This window comes from Myotis myotis, unplaced genomic scaffold (assembly GCF_014108235.1).
Source record: "Myotis myotis isolate mMyoMyo1 unplaced genomic scaffold, mMyoMyo1.p scaffold_m19_p_7, whole genome shotgun sequence".
NCBI classification, from domain to species: Eukaryota; Metazoa; Chordata; class Mammalia; order Chiroptera; family Vespertilionidae; genus Myotis; species Myotis myotis.
In genome coordinates, this window is record NW_023416379.1 from 56712768 (window position 1) to 56732268 (window position 19501).

General features: G+C 36.3%; 1 protein-coding gene across 10 annotated transcripts in view; it reads left to right on the plus strand.

Annotated features, from left to right (window-relative positions):
- The window catches only part of SNAP91 (synaptosome associated protein 91), a 125830-nt gene extending 106832 nt beyond the window's left edge, over nucleotides 1-18998 (plus strand). For all 10 annotated transcript variants that reach the window (XM_036318100.1, XM_036318099.1, XM_036318102.1 and 7 more), the window contains 6 exons: nucleotides 1703-1733; nucleotides 2856-2967; nucleotides 11288-11371; nucleotides 12005-12109; nucleotides 15481-15583; nucleotides 17590-18998. In XM_036318100.1, coding sequence (XP_036173993.1) covers nucleotides 1703-1733; nucleotides 2856-2967; nucleotides 11288-11371; nucleotides 12005-12109; nucleotides 15481-15573 — 425 coding nt within the window. In that variant the 3' untranslated portion in view covers nucleotides 15574-15583; nucleotides 17590-18998. The remainder of the gene's footprint in view (nucleotides 1-1702; nucleotides 1734-2855; nucleotides 2968-11287; nucleotides 11372-12004; nucleotides 12110-15480; nucleotides 15584-17589) is intronic.
- The last annotated feature ends 503 nt before the right edge of the window (nucleotides 18999-19501 follow it).

Sequence of the window (19501 nt, forward strand, 5' to 3'; positions counted from 1 at the left end):
AATAAAGAACGCTACACCTCAATACTTAAAGACAAGTAACCCAATTTAAAAATAGTCAAATGACTTAAACATTTCTCCAAAAAGTATATGTCCACTTTGTACATGAAAAGATGTTCAGCATCAGTCATCTGTGGAATGCATATCAATACCACAATGAGATATCACTTCACACCCATTAGAATGTCTATGATAAAAAAGACATTATAGCTAGTGTCTGTGAGGATGTGGAGAAACTGAAACTCTCTGACATTGCTGGTGAGAAGGCAACATTGGGCAGCTAAGGTGGAAAGCAGTTCGGCAGTTTCTCGAAATGTTAAACCTCGAGTTACCATTGGGCAGACAGTGCACCATATGACAGCTAGAAAGCTCCTCCCCCAGATCTCTGCTCAGCTCTGCCCAAGCCTCACCTTCTCCACGAGACCTTCCCTGAGCATCCTGTTTAGTACTGCCTGCCCTCACTCTCATCCTATGCCACCAGATCCTGCTCTTTCTTTTCATGTTTCCATAGGCTTCCCGTTTTACCTTCTAACCGCCTACATAATTTACTTTATTATTTTATATATGTTGTTTTATCATCCATCTCACCCCATTGGAATGTAAGTTCATCCAGGATTGGGATTTATTTTTTCCCTTCACTAACATAACCCAAGCACTTAGAACAGTGCCTGGTGTATACGTAGGGGCTCAATAAATATTGGCGGACGTAATAAATGAACTGAGATTAGAGCAGAACGATGGAGCTGGTTGTGTCGGGATCCTCAAGACTACCCTCCCATTCACTGATTCACTAGAAGGACTCAGGGGACTCAGCACATGTCTGTACTCACAGCTAAGATGTATTACAGCAGCTGGTGAGGATGCACAGCTGGATCATCGGGGAAAAGACACAGGCAGAGTCTGGAGGAATCCATGCTCAGACTTCCTTATGCTTTCTCATTCCCAGGAGGGGAAGGCCATATAGAAATGTGGCCACGTGTGTGATGTATTTGCCCAAGGAAGCCCTTTAGAGACTCCGCACCCAGGATTTTTCTTGGATGCTGATCACGTGCTAAAGTTTCAGTCTTGAAGAAGGAAAGCAGGTGTTCAGCATAAACCACGTTGTTTGTATGGTCCCAGCCGTGGGCAAACTACGCCTGCGGGCCGGATCCGCCCGTTTGAAATGAATAAAACTAAAAAAAAAAGAGACTGTACCCTTTGATGTAATGATGTTTACTTTGAATTCATATTAGTTCACACAAACACTCCATCCATGCTTTTGTTCCGGCCCTCCGGTCCAGTTTAAGAACCCATTGTGGCCCTCGAGTCAAAAAGTTTGCCCACCCCTGGTTTAGACACAGCAAGCCACCCTTATCATGAGGCAAAGTTTTGTCTCGGTGTAGAGAAGAATTTCCTAGCGAGGTCCCCAGATGCCAGCCACATAGACCTTTCTAAGATAGCGGTCTCCAGCCTCCCGTGTTTACTCTTTTTTTCTGAACACGAGTTGACATTAAAATACGATCCTTAAGTATAATGTAAAGTAAAAGAAAATGTTAGATTTGTGAATGTTTCCTGACATAGTTTCTCCTTTGTATAACTGAATGTAGTCATTCCTAGGCAAAATATGGACTTTTCCTAGACCTCTGAGTCTTTGATCTTTTAAATGTCATATCATTTAAGCTGAGTATAGAGTTTTAAATTCTTTTTTTCTTTTATCCATTTATAGATCTTGGGATTTCTGGCACCACATCCAAAAAGTAAGTACTTTTTAAGCTATCTGATTTTGTTGAGACAATGTATTTGTACTTATTTGAGACTATCAAATGTTGTTTTCATTAAAGTAATTACTCATTCTCAGTTTAGGTAATTTTAGAATTGGTTTTTATTTTATTCTGGGTTTTTGTTTTTGTTGTTTTCTACTGGAACATCCAAACTGTTGGCTATGACAATGAAAAGGAATAATATATTTTAGTCTCCAAGATTGTCATGAACTTTTATCCTATATGATAAAAGTGTAGTATACAAGTTGTCCTCTCTACCGGGAGTACATCCGGGAGTTCGACCAGGGGGTTGGGCCAGCCAAGGGAAGGGAGGGAGGCCCTGGCTGACAGCTGGCAGCCACTAGGTACCCTACCAGTGTACGAATTTTGTGCACTGGGCTTCTAGTCTAGAAATACTGGGGAATTGTGGTTTGAATAATTTAATAGCTTTAAATTCTAGACTCATTACAATATTCCTAATTAACATTGATTTTTAAGTCTCTCATGGAGGATCAATTTTAAGGAAGGATGGTAAGAATGATAAACAGTGTACCCTTTTTTAGATGCATATTTCAACATCTGAAATTGGGATCCATTTTACCAATATATGGTATCTTACAGTCATTGTAATGCAGGTTGTAGTTATGATATAGTTGTATGAAACCTTCTGTTGATCCAGAAAGGGACATCATGGATGCACCTCAAATTCAACAAAGTGTAGGTATATAGTATTTATGATACAGGTATTTAGTATTTTTTATAACCAGTGAAGGATTCAGTTAAATTTGTGGCATATTTTTCTATTAGAAGTGATAGGGGGAGTGGGGAAAAAAAGGAGACATATGTAATGCTTTCAACAATAAAGAATTTAAATTAACAAAAAAAGAATAGAAAATTCCTGTTATCCTTGAGGTCCAGACTCTAAATTATTTTTGTCAAATGCTTTAAAGCTTTCTTAGATACAATATGTTAAGCGCCTTCTATAAGTTTTACTCTGTGTTCTTTATTGTCACTGGACTCAAACAGACTGCTTCTACTCAAATAAAAGTATCTCAGGAATCACACATCATTCTTTTCTGGTTAGTGTGTTTTTTGTGTGTTTTGCATGCTTGATTTTAGGGGAGATCTTCAGTGGAATGCTGGAGAGAAAAAGTTGACTGGTGGTGCCAACTGGCAGCCAAAAGTGGCCCCAGCAACCTGGTCCACGGGAGTTCCATCAAGTGCACCTTTGGTACGTAGCCCCTGGGGGCCGGAGCAGTGGGGGAAATTTACCAGCTCCTCAGTGTGTACAACACAGTGCATTTTGCTTAATTTTGCTACTGACACTGTACTTTTCCATGCACATCGAAGAAATATAAGCAGGATGCAATATTTATCAAACTGCAAATTTTATTGACTTTATACTTGATAAAGATTATGACCTATTTTTTAATTTTAATTATTTCAAAATAGTATATATGCTTTTTGAGATATTTGTTTTATATTTTTACAATTATGGAAATAATTTTTCAAAATCATTTAATAACATTGATCATGATTTATATTTTATCATATTTCTTGCCCAGATTTCTTGATTGTCTTAAGTAATGACAGCTTTTTTTCTTACCAGAAAGATTGGGCAATTTTCCACTGTGTAAGTGAACTTTCATTTTAAATCACTATTAATTCTTCTCACCATTTCAAAAATTGAAACTACTAACACCATCTTTTCTATAAAATTTAAATAGGTTTTATTTCTGTATATTAAATTTCTATTAATATATTAATGCCACCATTCGTTCTATGAAATAGCATATCACTGGTAATAAAGACTAATTATTATTTTATGAAATTTGCTACCATAAAAAAGACATTACCAAGGGTAGCAAAACTTACTGTTTTTCTATATACGCAAAACTAGGCTAGTTGCTATTTCCCAAGTTCACTCGTAATTTTTCACCTTTACTTACCACCTTCATCTATCTATATCACACCCATCTCAAAGGCTTTCTTGATGCCATACTCTCCTTATTGCCTGAATTAATTCTAACTATCACCCACCAATCCCAGCCAAACAAACATGTATGGAAGTGATTAATATAAATAGAATATAAACATTTTAGATAGACTCTATTAAAACTATTGTGTTTCAGAAATTAATTTCAATATCTAAGTTTTGGAATTTAGAACATATTGTCTTTTAAATAATTTTATAAATAGTAATGTTTTTATATGTAAGCAGTTTTATAAATAAAAATAAGTTCAAACCAATCTGAATAATGCCTTTTGAGTCAAAAGTCACCATTAAACAGAACAGTATTCACTGAATTACAATTTATACCATAGTTTCTACAGGAAAATACATTCTGTTCTGGAAACCCACTTCCCTTATCTCCTCACCCCTGCCAGTGGTTGTAGTGAGAGAGGAAATTCAAGAACTAATATTTTCTTTGGTGAGTTCAAAGTCTGAAAGAACTTAACTTTAAGTGATTTCCTAACTGATAACAATGAAAAAATTGCCTATTGTATCTAGCTATTTATTTCTTTAAATCTTTCTTTGCATAATTTAAAAACAATGCTTAAGAAGACCATTTTTTTGTATTTAGCAATACAATAAAGAGTTCCATTTTAAATTTTACAAAGGCTACTTAGTAGAAAACTAAATCTCTCTTAAAAATTGATGTATGACTAAGATGACCATTTCATTTATTGTTCAAACTAGGGTTCATTTATGGCTGAAAGGGAATGTAATTCTTACCCTGGGATCCCAGGCATTTATCTGTGGTTGGTGACTCAAATAGATGCTGAGACCAATGGGGGCTGCACTCTATTCTTCAATACAAAAACATTTGAGAGTCACTGTCTTGTTTGGGGTACAGGGAAAGCGATTCAATAAATGTATAAAATCCCTAATGAAAGAAAAAGCTTCTTTAGAACTGGTCTTGAATACGATCTAATCACATTAAATCTCACAATTTATAGTATCATTACCAAATTAAAGGAACTAATTTTCCTATTCTGTTCTATGCAAAATTAAAGAGGCTTTGTGTGCTGTTCTGAGAAGTTAATACTTTAATAGTGGTGCCCTTTTCAGCAGGATCAAGTTGTTGTTTTTGTGTGTTTTTTTCAAATACATTTTTATTGATTTTAGGGAGGTACAGAGAGGGACAGATAGAAAGATGAGAGAGAATCATTGATCGGCTGCCTCCTGCACACCCCATTGGGGACCAAGCCCACAACCGGGGCATGTGTCTTGACCACGAATCTAACTGTGACCTCCTGGTTCATAGGTCGAAGCTCAACCATTGAGACACTCCAGCCCAGGCAGGATCAAGTTTTTAATTGTTTTTTAACAAGTTAATTCCAGGACAGTCAAGGTGATAGCAGTATCTAAGATGGAATGAGGGGAGTGGAGAAAGGGTGGTGAGAGTACTGATATTTGGCAGATCAGCTGTAGGTTAAAAAAAAAAATGGTTGAGAGCTTGAAGTGAGAGGGAAGGAAGACAAGAAGGAAAACTCTCTGGTAGAATCCACACAACTGTGGGTCCTTGTGAATGAAGCCACCAAGACAGTGGTTGCCCAAGTTTCTATATGGGACAGTTTGCTAAATGATGAGGCCATTAACCAAGAAGGGGAATGTTTAAGTTTCTTTTCCTGAGAATACCCAAGACAAAGAGGAGAGACAGCCAAGCTTGTGCTTCAGAAGCAGCAAAGCAATGTTTCCAAATCGTCCTGGTCTTCTGCAGGCCTTTACCTTTGAGTAGGAAATTGAAGGGGCAGCAGAGAGGGTGCCTTTTAAAGTTTTTATCCATAAACAAGAGCTAAGGTTGCTTTTCCAAATTTGTTTTGAATTTCCCTCAGTTGTGGCTTGGAGGTGCAGCTATAAAATTTTTCAGATCAGAGAACGAGATCTAGAAATGAGATCTAGAAGCCTTAACAGGACTTGACTGTTTGGAATCTGTCTGCTGGCCGGGCTCTGTCATCCTGGCCATTGAAAGCCCTGCATTTCCAGAGCCTCTTAGTCCTGCTTCCCAGTGCACAACAGGCCTCTCAAGTTTCCATCGTACAAAGTGAGAAGGTGCTTGCAATTCAGAAGTATGTGCATTTTACAGGACATCACAGAACCTGCCGTTCCCTCCCTAAAAACAACAAATCTTTATTTGCCTATAAATAAAATATTCAGTTGAGGTTGAAAAAGAAAACAATTTAAAACCTTAGGAAAAATAATATTTGGAGAGAAAATTTTTTAGTTAATCTACCATTTGAGCAAAATGACAAGTTAAGACTCTCTTGAAATTATTTGACCCAAGCTCATTTTGTTTTGATAACTAATAAAAACCTTTTTTTTTTCTTTTACTTCTTTAAGTCCCAATGATATAATTCAGGTAAATAATACAATTATTATTTACAATTCTGATAAGTGACACAGTTCCAATAAATTATATAATTCTGGGTCTGGTGAATAGCTTACCAAACCTCACCTGTTGAAATGATGAGTAAAGTGTGAATCTGAAATATAATACTTGTAGGGGGAGCAAAATAGCTTTCCCTCTCCCCTTCCAGTCCATGAACACAGCATACTTTTCATTTATCTAAGTCTTCTTTAATTTCTTTCTACAATGTTTTATAGTTGTCAGTGTATAAGTCTTGTACTTCTCTTTGTAAATTTATTGCTTAGTACTTTATTATTTTTAATGCTACTCTAAATGAAATTTTTTGTAATTGTGTTTTTTATTGTTCATTGCTAGTGTACAGGGAACTGATTTTTGTATATTGATTTTATATCCTACAACTTTGCTAAACTTATTAACTCTGATAGTTTTTTGTGTATGGATTCCTTAGGACTTTCTATCTATAAAATCATGTTACCTACAAATAGAGAGAGTTTGATTTCTTTCTTTTTTCCTTTTAATTTATGTTTTATCCCATCCTCCCATCCCCTCCCCTTTGGCAACCATCAGTTTATTCTCTATATCTATGAGTCTGTTTCTTTTTTGTTCTGTTTATTCATTTGCTTTGTTTTTTTTAGGTTCCACGTATAAATGAAATGATAATTGTCTTTCTCTGTCTGACTTATTTCACTTAGCCTTCTAGGTCCGTCCATGTTGCCACAAATGGCAAGATTTCATTCCATTTTATTGCTGAATAATATTTCATTATATCTATCTATATATCTATATTGATATCTATCTATCTATCTATCTATTTATCCATATACTAGAGGCCCAGTGCATGAAATTTGTACACTTGGGGGCCGGGGGGGGGGGGGTCCTTCAGCCCGGATTGCAAAGGGGCACAGACCATGCCGAGGGACCCCATCAGTGCACAATCAGGGCCAGGGAGGGCCTTGGGAGCTTGGCCAGCCAGGGAGGGACCACAGGAAGGCTCCAGGGCGTGCCCGACCTGTCTCGCTCAGCCCCTATCAGCCAGACCCCAGCAGTAAGCTAACCTACCAGTCAGAGCATCTGCCTCCTGGTGGTCAGTGCACGTCATAGCAACTGGTCGACTGTCTGCCCCCTGGTGGTCAGTGCATGTTATAGCGAGCAGTTGAGCAGCCTTAGCATATTACCCTTTGATTGCTTGAAAGGACAACCAGACACTTAACATATTAGGCTTTTATTATATAGAATATATATATATTTGTCTTTATCCATTTATTTGATGAACATCTAGTTTACTTTCATATCTTGGCTATAACTAGTAAATCTGCAGTGAACATGGGAGGCATATATCTTTGCACATTAGTGTTTTGGTTTCTTCAGATAAATACCCAGAAGTAGAATTGCTGACTCATGTGGAAGCTTTATTTTAAAATTTTAAAGGAGCCTCCATATTCTTTTCCACAGTTGTTGCACCAGTTTACAGTCTCACCAACAGTGCACAAGAGTTCCCTTTTCTTCACATCCTCACCCACACTTTTTGTCTGTTGATTTATTGATGGTAACCTTTCTGACAGGTGGGAGGTGATATCCCATTGTGGTTTTAATTTGCACTTCCCTGGTGATTAGTGATGTTGAGCATCTTTGCAAATGTCTATTGACCATTTGTATGTCCCTTTTAGAGAAATGTCTATTCACATCTTTTGCCCTTTCATCATATGTATCATTGGAAAATATGTTCTCCCATTCAGTACCTTGTCTCTTTGTTTTGTTGGTGGTTTCCTTCGCTGTGCAAAAACTTTTTAGCTTGATGTAGTCACATTTGTTTTTCTTTTGTTCAAGGAGACATATCCAAAAAGATATTGCCAAGAGTAAAGTCAAGGAGTTTATTGTCTATATTTTCTTCTAGGAGTTTTATGATTTAAGGTCTTACATTTAAGGATTTAATCCATCCTGTGTTTGTTTTTGTACGTGGTATAATAAAGTAGTTCAATTTAATTTTTTGCATGTATCTGTACATTTTTTCCAGCACCACTTGCTGAAGCGACTGTATATCCTTGCCTCCTTTGTCATAGATTAATTGACCATATAAGTATGTTTCTTCCATTCTTACCTGGTTGACATTTATTTCTTTTTCTTACCTAATTGCCCTGATTAGAACATCCAGTATATCTTTGTCTTATTATTAAGGAGAAAGCTTTTAGTCAATCAATATTAAGTACAATGCTAAGCATACGTTCTTCTTAGGTGCCTTTTATCAGGTTGAGGAATTTTGTTTCTATTCCTAGTTTGTTGAGTGTTTTGTTGTGTCCATGAAAGGGTGTTGGATTTTGCCATACGCCTTTTTTGCATCTCCTGAGATGATCATGTGGGATTTTTTTTCTTAAATTATTAATATGACATATTACATTGATTGAACATACCTTGAATTCCTTGGTGAAACCTCATGTGGCCATGGTGTATAATATGTTGCTGGATTCAGTATGCTAGTATTTTGTTGAGAATTTTTGCATCAGTGTTCATAAAATATAATGATCTGTAGTTTTCCTTTTTCTATGATGTTCTTGTCTGGCTTAGGTATCAGGGTAATAATTGGCATCAAAGAAGGATTAAGAAATATTCTTTTTTAGAGAGAGAGCTTGAGAAGGATTACTATCAATTCTCCTTCATTTGAACACATTCACCAGTGAAGCTATCTGGTTCTGGGCTTTTCTATGGTGAAAGTTTTTGATTACTGACTCAGTCTCCTCACTTACTATACATCTATTTAAACTTTCTATTTCTTCTTGTAGTTTGTGTATTTATACGAATTTTATAATGTTATCTAGGTTATCTAATGTTTTAGTATGTAATTTATCATAATATTCCTTTACAATCATTTTTATTTCTGCAAGGTTGGTAGTAATGTCTCCACTTCCATTCCTCATTCTGATTAATAAGTTTCGCTCTTTTTTTCTTGGTTTGTCTACTGCAAGTTCGTCTGTTTCATTGATCTTTTCAAAGACTCAACTTTGATTTCTTCTCTTTTCTACTTTGTTTTTCTATTCTCTATTTCATTTATCTCTAGTCTAATATTTATTATTTACTTCCTTTGCTTACTTTCGATTTAGTTTGTTCTTAAGATTGAAGTTTAAGTAATTGATTTGAGATCTCTCTCCTGCATATGAACTATACATTCCTATGTGTATACCTCACAATTTTTTGTTGAAACCTGGGAATTTTGAATATTATAATGTGGCAACTCAAAATCAGATTCTACCCCTTCCCCAAAGGTTTGTTGTTGCTACTTTTTTAGTTGTTTGCTTTTTGTTTAGTGGCCATTCTGAATTAATTCTGTAGTCTGTGTTCTTTGTCAAGTGTGACCATTGAAGTCTCTGTTTCTTTATTTAATGTAGGTCAGTTGATAATTATATAAAACTCCCAGAATATAAAATATCTCCTAGCTTTTATAGAGGAGCTCTGAGTGTGTGTTGCGGCATGTCTTCAAACTCCACCAGGCAGTTTGCAACTCTACCTTAGCAATCACCTACTGCTTGCTGAAAGCATCAAGGTGATCCAGAGGACTTCTCAAGCCTTTCCTGGGCGTGCACATGGCCTTCTAAATTTCCAGGAGTGTGTCTAAGTTCTTCAAAGTCTAAATCCCCAAAGCATCTCATTCTCCAGCCTTTCCTCCCAAGCTTTCTGCTTAGTCTACTATTTGCCCTGCCTGTTATCTGTTGCCTCAGACAGCAACATCTGAACTATTTGCCTGTAAGTATTTTCCACAAGTGACTTAAGTTAGCAGCTTTAACACTAGGTGCATTCCCAGTTTGGCAAGACAAAGACAAACTTTTGAGCCAGTCTTTCCAGGGATCCACCCAGACAAGACAAAGCAAATAATTAAATATATTCTGCTTCCCTCTGGTAATATTACTGGGAATGTGTGCTGTAGCTTAAGTAGAAAAGATTGAAGCTTAAGTAGAAAACAGTGGATGGAACTAGAATAAGTTAAAATGCCTCAAAGTTCACTATTCTTATTAGGATTCAACTGATATTTCTGAATAACTACCTTCTAGGTTGCTGTAAACTGTTATTTAGTTTCCAGAGTTCCAAATAGTTGATTATGACTTTTTGCTTGTTTAGCCATTATTTTTTGGGGGGGAGGGGGTAGCTTTTAAAGTTCCTTACTTCACCATTTTTGCTGACATCACTGTAATATTTCCTTTTTTAATTAGAATTTTGCTCTAATAGTTAACTTTAAATTTAAGGCATTGCAGTATGGTGGATTTTAAACATAAGGGAAATATTAGAGGGTTTGGGTATATGACTGAAAACTACCAGACCTGTATCTAAAATGGGATGTGTGTGCAGTCTTTTAAGTGCTTCCTAAAACTAAGAATTTTGGCAATTGTGCGAATGTACAACACTCAAGTCAGAGAAGAGCAAGTATAACACAAAAAAAGAATAAAATAAAAATGGGGAGCCCTGGTTAGGTGGCTCAGTTGGTTGGAGCATCAACCCATACACCAAAAGGTTGCGGGTTCAATTTCTGGTCAGGGCACATACCTAGGTTGTGGGTTTGATGCCCAATAAGGGCACATGTGAGAGGCAACTGATTGATGTTTCTCTCCTACATTGATCTCTCTCTCTCTCTCTCCCTCCCTCCCTCCCTCCCTCCCTCTCTCCTTCCTTCCTTCCCTCCCTTCCTCTCCCTCTCCCTCTCCTTCTCCCTCTCCCCTCTTCTTTTTCTAAACTCAAAACATATATATATATATATATATATATATATATATATATATATGCTGCCTTTATAATTATTCAAAGTGTGTGTATACATTTTTGGGAAAGTGTGTATCCTTAGGTGAGAAAAGGAAAAGCTTAGATAAATTTGACTCATTTTTCATGAGGGTGGAAGAGAGATATATAAGGAGGTAGAGAGGAAACCCAATGCTATAACTCATCAGCTAGCCAACGAGCTCAAATAGCACTATAACAGTGAACATCAGTTTGGTAAGTATGTTCATATAATTGTCATGGTGCAGCTAGACCCATTTTTTAAAATTTGAAACTAAAATTTGAAAATTCTTTGCATATCTACATATACCTAAGGGGTATGCATTTTAAAATTATATTGTCATTTTAAACAAAATTATGTTGGTTCTTTTTTTGTCTTGTCATTTTGTGTGTATGTTTGTCTTGTGGTTTTTATGGTAGCAAGGAGCTGTACCTCCAACCAGTTCAGTCCCTCCTGGTGCTGGGGCTCCAACTGTTGGACAACCAGGAGCAGGGTTTGGAATGGTGAGTGACAACCTGCACTAAAAAGTGTAATTGACATTTCTAAGGCCTTTGCCAAATTGCCCGATCCCAGATTAAAAAATACTGCTATGGAATGTAATTCTTCCCAAAATGCAGTAAGGTAAAACTTAAAAAGTTACCTCATTTGCTTTAGACATTAGTAGTCTACACATGACATGATAAAGTCACATACAAAATAGTTAAAATTATTTCTATCAAAATAATTTCTATAGTACATTGTTATGTTATTTTTAGAGTAATATTTATCAAACATTCTTAGCTCAATCATCAAAATCTATTCTTAATCCCTATACTAGGACTTTTCACTTACCGCTTTCATCACTAGCAAATTTTAGGGCCATCATCCATAAGGAAACAAGGTTTTATCTCTTTAAGAATTATGCTTACAGAAGGCAAATAAACAGAACAAAGCCTGGTTGGGATGAGGATGCTGTGTGGCCAGCCCCGCTTCTGTGCCTCAGTGATTCTCTGCCATCCTCCAGCGTCGAAGCACAAATTATACTTTCTCCTGGTCCTGGAGTCCTCAGGATTTTTCAGGAGCATATTAAAGACATAAATGCTAGGACCTTGCTATAGTGGATTCCACTCATGCTGTGAACCACTGTTCCTTTTCAGCCTCCGGCTGGGACGGGCATGCCCATGATGCCGCAGCAGCCAGTCATGTTTGCACAGCCCATGATGAGGCCACCCTTTGGAGCTGCAGCTGTCCCCGGCACCCAGGTCCGTGTAAATGTCCACAGAATAAAGACATTCATTGCTAAGTATTAAACTGCCGTGTGGAAAACTGTTGACATGTGTTTACCTAATATCCTATCCGTTACTTCAGAAGTAAAGGGAACATGGGAGACAAACTAGCAATACTGAGAGGTTTAGAGGAAAATGATAGAAATAACTACCTGTCTTAAAGTCCCACCATTCCTCTCCTACTTCATTCAGAATGGTTCCTGAGGACAACTAGGCATTGAAAGTATGTATTTATTCCAGAAAAAGGAGTACTTCTGATCCACAGTTTTATTATGTGTTTCCAGAGTTAGCCAAACTCAAGGTTAAGAACACTGTCCTCCAGACTACCAAGTTTGCCCAAGACTTGTAACACTAACTTCAATGAGTTTGCCAAACTGTAACGTCTAAGTGAGCAGTCCCCATAAGACTACCCTCACTTCAGACACAAGTTTGGGAATCCCGTGGATCACGTTCACTTCAGATCAGCTGCCTACAAATTTGAGGGTTCCCAGGACCACCCTCAGATTAGATAATTTCCTAGTATGACTCAGAGAACTCAGGAAAGCACTAAATTTAAAATTACAGTTTTATGATAGTGAAAGGATACAGATTAAATCCAGCCAAAAGAAGAGATACAGAGGGTGAATTCTGGGTGGGTTCTAAGCATGAAGCTTCTTTGTCCTCAGGGATGGGTTTACCCACCTGGCATCAGTGTGTGACAATACTCATGCAGTATTGCCAACCCAGGAAGCTACGGGTGCAGAGTTTTTAGTGAAGTTCCATTATATAGGAAAGATTAATAGAATTATTGCCAATGTGGTTGAACTTAATCCATCCACCCCCTCTCCTCCCTAAAATTCAGAGCAATATCTAGTGACCCAGCTCTCGAATCACACGGTTGCTTTTTTCTGTCATGGCTAGCCCCCACTTTGAGCTATCTTGTTAGCATAAACTTTCAGGTGTACTTTCAAAAATCCAACCTTACTAACAAAGTCACTTAGGAAATTGCAAAGGTTTAGAGGGTACCCAGGAGAAAAGGCAAACCTCCCTTTAGGTGAGGCCCAGTTTCTTACTAAACATTGTGCTACCTTCATTAACATAGGAGCTAAAATATGTGTACTTTGTAGAACTGCTTTTGCTGCTGGTAGTGATAGTCATGCTGGTGAGTCACCCTTTCTTGGGTTCTCTTAAAAATTGCCTGGTGGAGGTCTAGTATGTAGAACCAAGAAGGTTTGCACCACGAGAAACCTACTTAGATATAGTCAGAACACCAAGATATAACTTTGCTAGCACCATGCTGAACAAACTAAAGCAAACAAGTCAAATACCTTTTAACAATGTCAGTAAACGTTTTTGCTTCTATATTTTTAACTTACCAATGGGTATTTATATTGCCTTATCCATAGGATTCCTTCTGTGAACTTTCTGAATGGACATTAATCCCCTTTGTTCCTTGAATCATCTTTAAATCCATTTTCTACCTGTTCCCAACATGTACTTTCAACTTTTTTACTTTAATCCCTCAAAAGCCACAGTGACCAGGAGAGAGAATGGTGTTAGGTGTTCAAAGAGATAAATTTAAAATGTGAGGAACACTGGCCTTCAATGCCATAACCAAAGCATTGTCTGCATGAGAAATGTTCTAGTCTGATCTGAGATTATGAACCCTTCCTAGAATTGCTTTTTGGGGAGAGTGAGGAACGTTTGGGGGATGATAGTAAGGTTAAATTTAGTCTAGATATTTTTAATTTCTAAGAAGGATCTCATTTATCAGGTGTGATACCTTAATGGTTGAATATATCCATGACTATTTACCACCTTTTTGAAAAAAGGAAAATGTTTCTATCTTTATGAACTTGGTGTGCTGAAAACTTTACAAATAAATTAATTATTAGTTATTATTTCAGGTAGTTGTTTTTTTAGCATAATGCCAGTGTTACATAGTATCAATTTGTTTACTTAATTCAAAGAATAAACTTGAGAAGTAGATTGTATGATGAAAACGATGTTTTAATCATTTAACCACATTTATAGTAATCTAGGAAATGGCATGTCATACTTATACAATTTTTAGATGTATATCCTATATCAGAGATGAAGCATAGCTGATTATACTAGATAATAAACATGACTTGTAGCTTCAGAGAACAGATCAGCTTTTTATTACTGATGGGATGCCTGGACAATCCCATTATTCCTCAGTTGGTTGGTATTATGATGTTGTTATCATCTCACCTAATTATTAATTATGAATCAGTCCTTGAGTTTCTTATCTTCTAAACAACTCCAACCTTTATACTCATTTTTGTCTTGATCTTCCTATGAAGTATGAATTGAGTTTTTTAAATGGAAATTTGACTGACAGATTCTGCAGTCAGTCAATAGTTTCTGGACATAGGAACACTTCTGAAAAATGCTTGGAGCTGTTTACTGAATCAATAAAAACATACATCCCTGCCCTGAAATCCCATATTTCTGAGGTTTCTATCATGTGGGCATTGGAGATTAATTAGGCTCAAAGGTTACTATTCTACATAGTTTACATAACCAAAACAAGGCCTTGTACCCTAACATTCCTGCAGAAGCCTGATCCCAGAACCTATTTCTGTCGCACAATTAAATAATTTAGGTGTCAAACAGACACCAGGTAAAGTAATTCTTTGCTGCTTTTCCTGCAAATTCAGTATGATTATTTCCTATAGTGCTGAATAATTAGTCTTTTCTGCAAGTTGGACAGGCGATGTTGGAATTTAGTGACATTTATAACCAGGAAACTATTTGCTCATCTGAGACAGACAGTGCTTCAAACTGGACTGGTTTTCACTTGAAATACTTTATATGAAATCCTAGTATATTTAGCTAATAATTTTAAGTAATTTCTTATGTGGCTTTCTGCAAACTGTTACTCTTCAATGTTTCCTTCAAACTCACTCTCCCTATAAAAGAAGTCCTTTAAATTTTCTTCATTAGTTTAGTGGTACTAATAACCCAAAGTCAAAATGCTTTTGTACAGAGAAATTGATTATTTTGTTTTGCTCACTGTTTATTCATAATATCTTTATGTGACTAGCCTTTCACATCTTCTCTAACTCATATCCATATTGTTCTACCAGAGTCCTCCAATTTTTCTTTGGCTGCATCTGATATGAAAGAATTTCAAAAAAGCCAAATATCATCTGAAGTGCATTTTACAAGTCCAAAATTAAGCACAACACTGTGACTAAGTAGAACAAAGTCGGTTTTGTAAACACTTAGCCATCTAATCTTCTGCATGTGTGTTTTCTGTGGTGCGTGTTCGGCCTAATGCTTATCTATCTTTCTTGTTTGCTTTCTATTTCTTCTCTCTGGGGCTGGCTTTTCCCCATTAGCTTTCTCCAAGCCCTACACCTGCCACTCAGAGTCCCAAGAAACCTCCAGCAAAGGACCCATTAGCGGATCTTAACATCAAGGATTTCTTGTAAACAATTTAAGGTATCTAATATTGAGCTTTTCCTGTGGGCTTATAGTATTTACCTGTGCAATGCTTAGCTATTTCAGGTATGATATTTGTACTTCTGTGTTTTTAATACATGTATATGATAATGATAATTTGAGTATTTATATTTTAAATCAATGTTAAAAGCTATTAATGAATTATCAATGATTTTTTTAAAATCTTACTTAATTTATAAAACTAAGAGAAAGACAAATCTCCAAATTGTCCTTAGACCGGAAGGCATAGATATTACACTGATAAAGCAGAAAGTTGTTCAAGCTACTTGGTAAATTGTGGCTGAAATTTATATAAAGGTAACATTTATGATATTTATATTTAGAAATCACCTAAGAATATACTTACCTACATACTGTATTTTTATCTTCTTCAGCCTTTCTTGGCCTCATCAAGTAAAACTTAGATTATTACCCTTTGCTTTTCTACATTCGAGTAGAATTTTTAAATTTTAAGATTCTAGTTTTAAATTCCTAACATAATATGAAGTGATTAATAGTGAATTTATTATGATGAAGGAAAAGTTGACTGTTCACCCCAGCACCTTACACAGTGGGGAGGTTCTCAACAGATACTTGCTGAGTGTGATGAGCAGTAATAATGCTGCTTTTCATTATTTTCAGTACTTTCCATACCCCTCTCAGTCATTCTCTTCTTTGATCTTCTCTGTAGGAGATCAAACCCAGTGAGATAAGCTAGCTAGATAGTCTCATTTCACAGCTAAAGAAACGGACACGGCATCAGGTGATTACCCACGGTCACGCTGGATTAGCAGTGTTGAACTTCTGGACCACACTACCCAGTGTTATTTTCATTATGCATTTATATCTGTATATTTTTAAACTTTCTCTAATGCCCACTAAGATTTTTTAAATTACTGCTTTATTTCTTGTCTTATACAAAGTTAATAATTTAAAGCTTTGACATCTCAGCCAAGTAATTTCTCTTGTGCCTTTTATATTCCACTTTGTGTTGGACTGGGCTGATGGAGGCATAGGTAAGGGATCCTCAAACTTTTTAAACAGGGGGCCAGTTCACTGTCCCTCAGACCGCTGGAGGGCCGGACTATAGTTTAAGAAAAAAACTATGAACAAATTCCTATGCACACTGCACATATCTTATTTTGAAGTAAAAAAATAAAACGGGAACAAATATAATATTTGTATTTGCATGTGGCCCGCAGGCCATAGTTTGAGGACCCCTGGGTAAGACAATGAGCAATTGAAATTCCAGGAGTGACCAAGGGCATTGCACAGAGCAGCCTTTTGTTTCTGCCTGTTATTCAGTGAATATTGCTCTTATCATATGTCAAGAATGCTGTTAAATACCCAAAACAGAGATCCTTGAAACAGTCCCTCAGGGATTCACAGTCAAGAGGAAGACACACACTGACTGTTTTGTGAAGAGTTACCCACAGGGCCAAGCTTTAAAGACCCAGGCAAGGTTTCATGGCAAAGATGACTGGTGAAGTGTGGGTGGGAGTAGAGTAAATGAAGGCATTGAGTCACCAAGAATATCTCCTTTCTCTTCTATTCTGTCACTTGTTTAACCGTTGGATGACACATTAAGCACCATAACTAAAAATAAATTAATAGTAACAACAACAATAATAATAACAATAGAAGTCCCTGCCATTCCCTTTTTTTTTCACTGCTCTTTTCTACACGTTAGCTGTTCTTAATTGAGACTGAATGTCTTACTATTAAGATTTTTAAGTATCCAAATTCCAAAATTCTGCTGATACAATTTTTTTTCTAAAACAAAACTATACATTAAAATGTGTGGGCTTTTTTATTTCCTGGCTGAGATTTCAAGCTCATTTTAGAGAATGGCTAAAGGTACATGAAGGTGAATCTTGTAATATAGAAACGTTTTGCATCAAGATTTTTTATACTACCTATGAAGTAAAATTGCAAGGGAGATAAATAAAATGCTTGAAGAGTATATAATACTGTTTTTTAATTCAAGTGCTTTTTTATCTTTACAGCTGCAATTTTTGTGACTGAATAGGAAAAAAAATAATGAGTTTGGAGACTTCAGATAAGATTGATGCCCAGACTTACAAAGTGAGCCACCAGTACCAAACCCAATGCTTACTCATAACTTCTCTCCTGAAACGCGTAGCACAGCTGTGAAAGTGAACCTTAGGAATGTGTACTCCCCTAGCTGTTACCCCTGCTCTCAGACGTGTAGTGTATCGGGGTCATTTGTGTGTTGTATGATGTAAACAATGAGTGGATGTTTCTCATGCCCTAGTGCTTTTCTGACCTCGCCCATGGACGGATGATGCAGCTGTTGTGTGGTGAGCCATTTGGAAAGATGTGTCTGTGTTTTTGAAGGTTTCAATGTATATATAACTTTTGGACAAACCTAAACTCTCCATAAATTCTCTTTTCTTCTGCATCTCTGTTACAGGAATAGTGTGATAATATCAAATAGTAAGGAAAACACTTAAATATACAAAACTTTTTTTGGTGTGGAATACATTTTTCCAATCACAGGAACTTCAACTGTTGTGAGAAATGTTTATTTTTGTGGCACTGTATATGTTAAGAAATTTTATTTTAAAAAATATAAAGGTTAATGTCCATAATAAATATTTCTCCTTGAAGCTACCTTATCAAGAATGGGAAAAAAAAAATGTGAGAATTCCCTATTTAATCACTGCTATATTAAAATCTATATTTTAATTATATTTGACAGGTTTTGCATCTAAATTGGCCTATTTATTCATTCTTGATTAAATGCACTGAAAAGTCAAGGGTCTCTTTCTATCATGTCCATACAAGTGCAATTGGAGATGTGCTATTCAAGTGATATTATGAAGGCACCCCAAGGTGTATCTGTAATTGAAAAATTGCTGCAAATATTTGACTTTATTGTGAATTTTATGTACACCTGTTAATTTAGTATTTCTCTGTGTGTTCTGTAGACAGGTATTCTTCCATCCCTCAACCGAGCTCAAAGTAGGTTTTGTTGTACCATTGTGATTAGAATTTAAACTGATTCAGAAAATTGTATCCTTTACTGTACATACTGTATTCTTCACTTTTTAATTTGTTGTCACACTGTCTGTGCTGATGGCTTGGCTTAAGATTTCGATGCATAAACGAGGTCACTGTTGATCAGTGTTGCTAGTGGCTTGGCAGCTCTTTGTAAAAGCATATTGGGTTGGAAAGGTGTCTGCCTATTTTTCAAATTATTTAATAGATGTATGGTACCATTTTAAAGTGGTTGTATCTGAATTTATTGTGGGGATAACATACACTGTAATGGGGGAAAATTACCTAAAACCAATTTCAAAATGGCTTTCTTTGTATTTCAGTTTAAAAACCCAATGCATGTATGCCCTCTGAGATGCAATAAACATCTTGAACAAAGAAAATGCAAACATAATCTTTTTCTCACTCTTTTTTTTAGGGGTGGAAATAGTCTGTTTCCAGTGACACACACATACAAAATATTAAAAATTTTAAAACATTCAGGTTGAGAAATGCTGTCCATGCGAATATAGTTTTGATAATTTTACAATAAATTAAAAATAAGGGGGGAAAGAGCAATTTTAATCAGCTGCCATTAAATTTGGGACTCTGGCTGCTGCCCCCTAACCTGAAATTCCATATTCCAAAACAGAAGAGAATGAAATTTTCTTTTAAAATAGGCAATTAAATCCATAATGATTTTGTGAGAATTCCCCATAGAAGTTGGAGAATAATGTGAGTTTACTCACACACTTGCGTGCATAGTCACTCAGACACAAAATATAGATTAGCCTGTTTTAACAAAATTGGGTGGCTTTATGCCTACAACTAGATGTTCCAAGTAGTTTTTTCAAAAAGTAGTCCAATCTCAATGGAAATATTTCTCAAATGGAAGCATACCCTTATTTCTAAAACTAA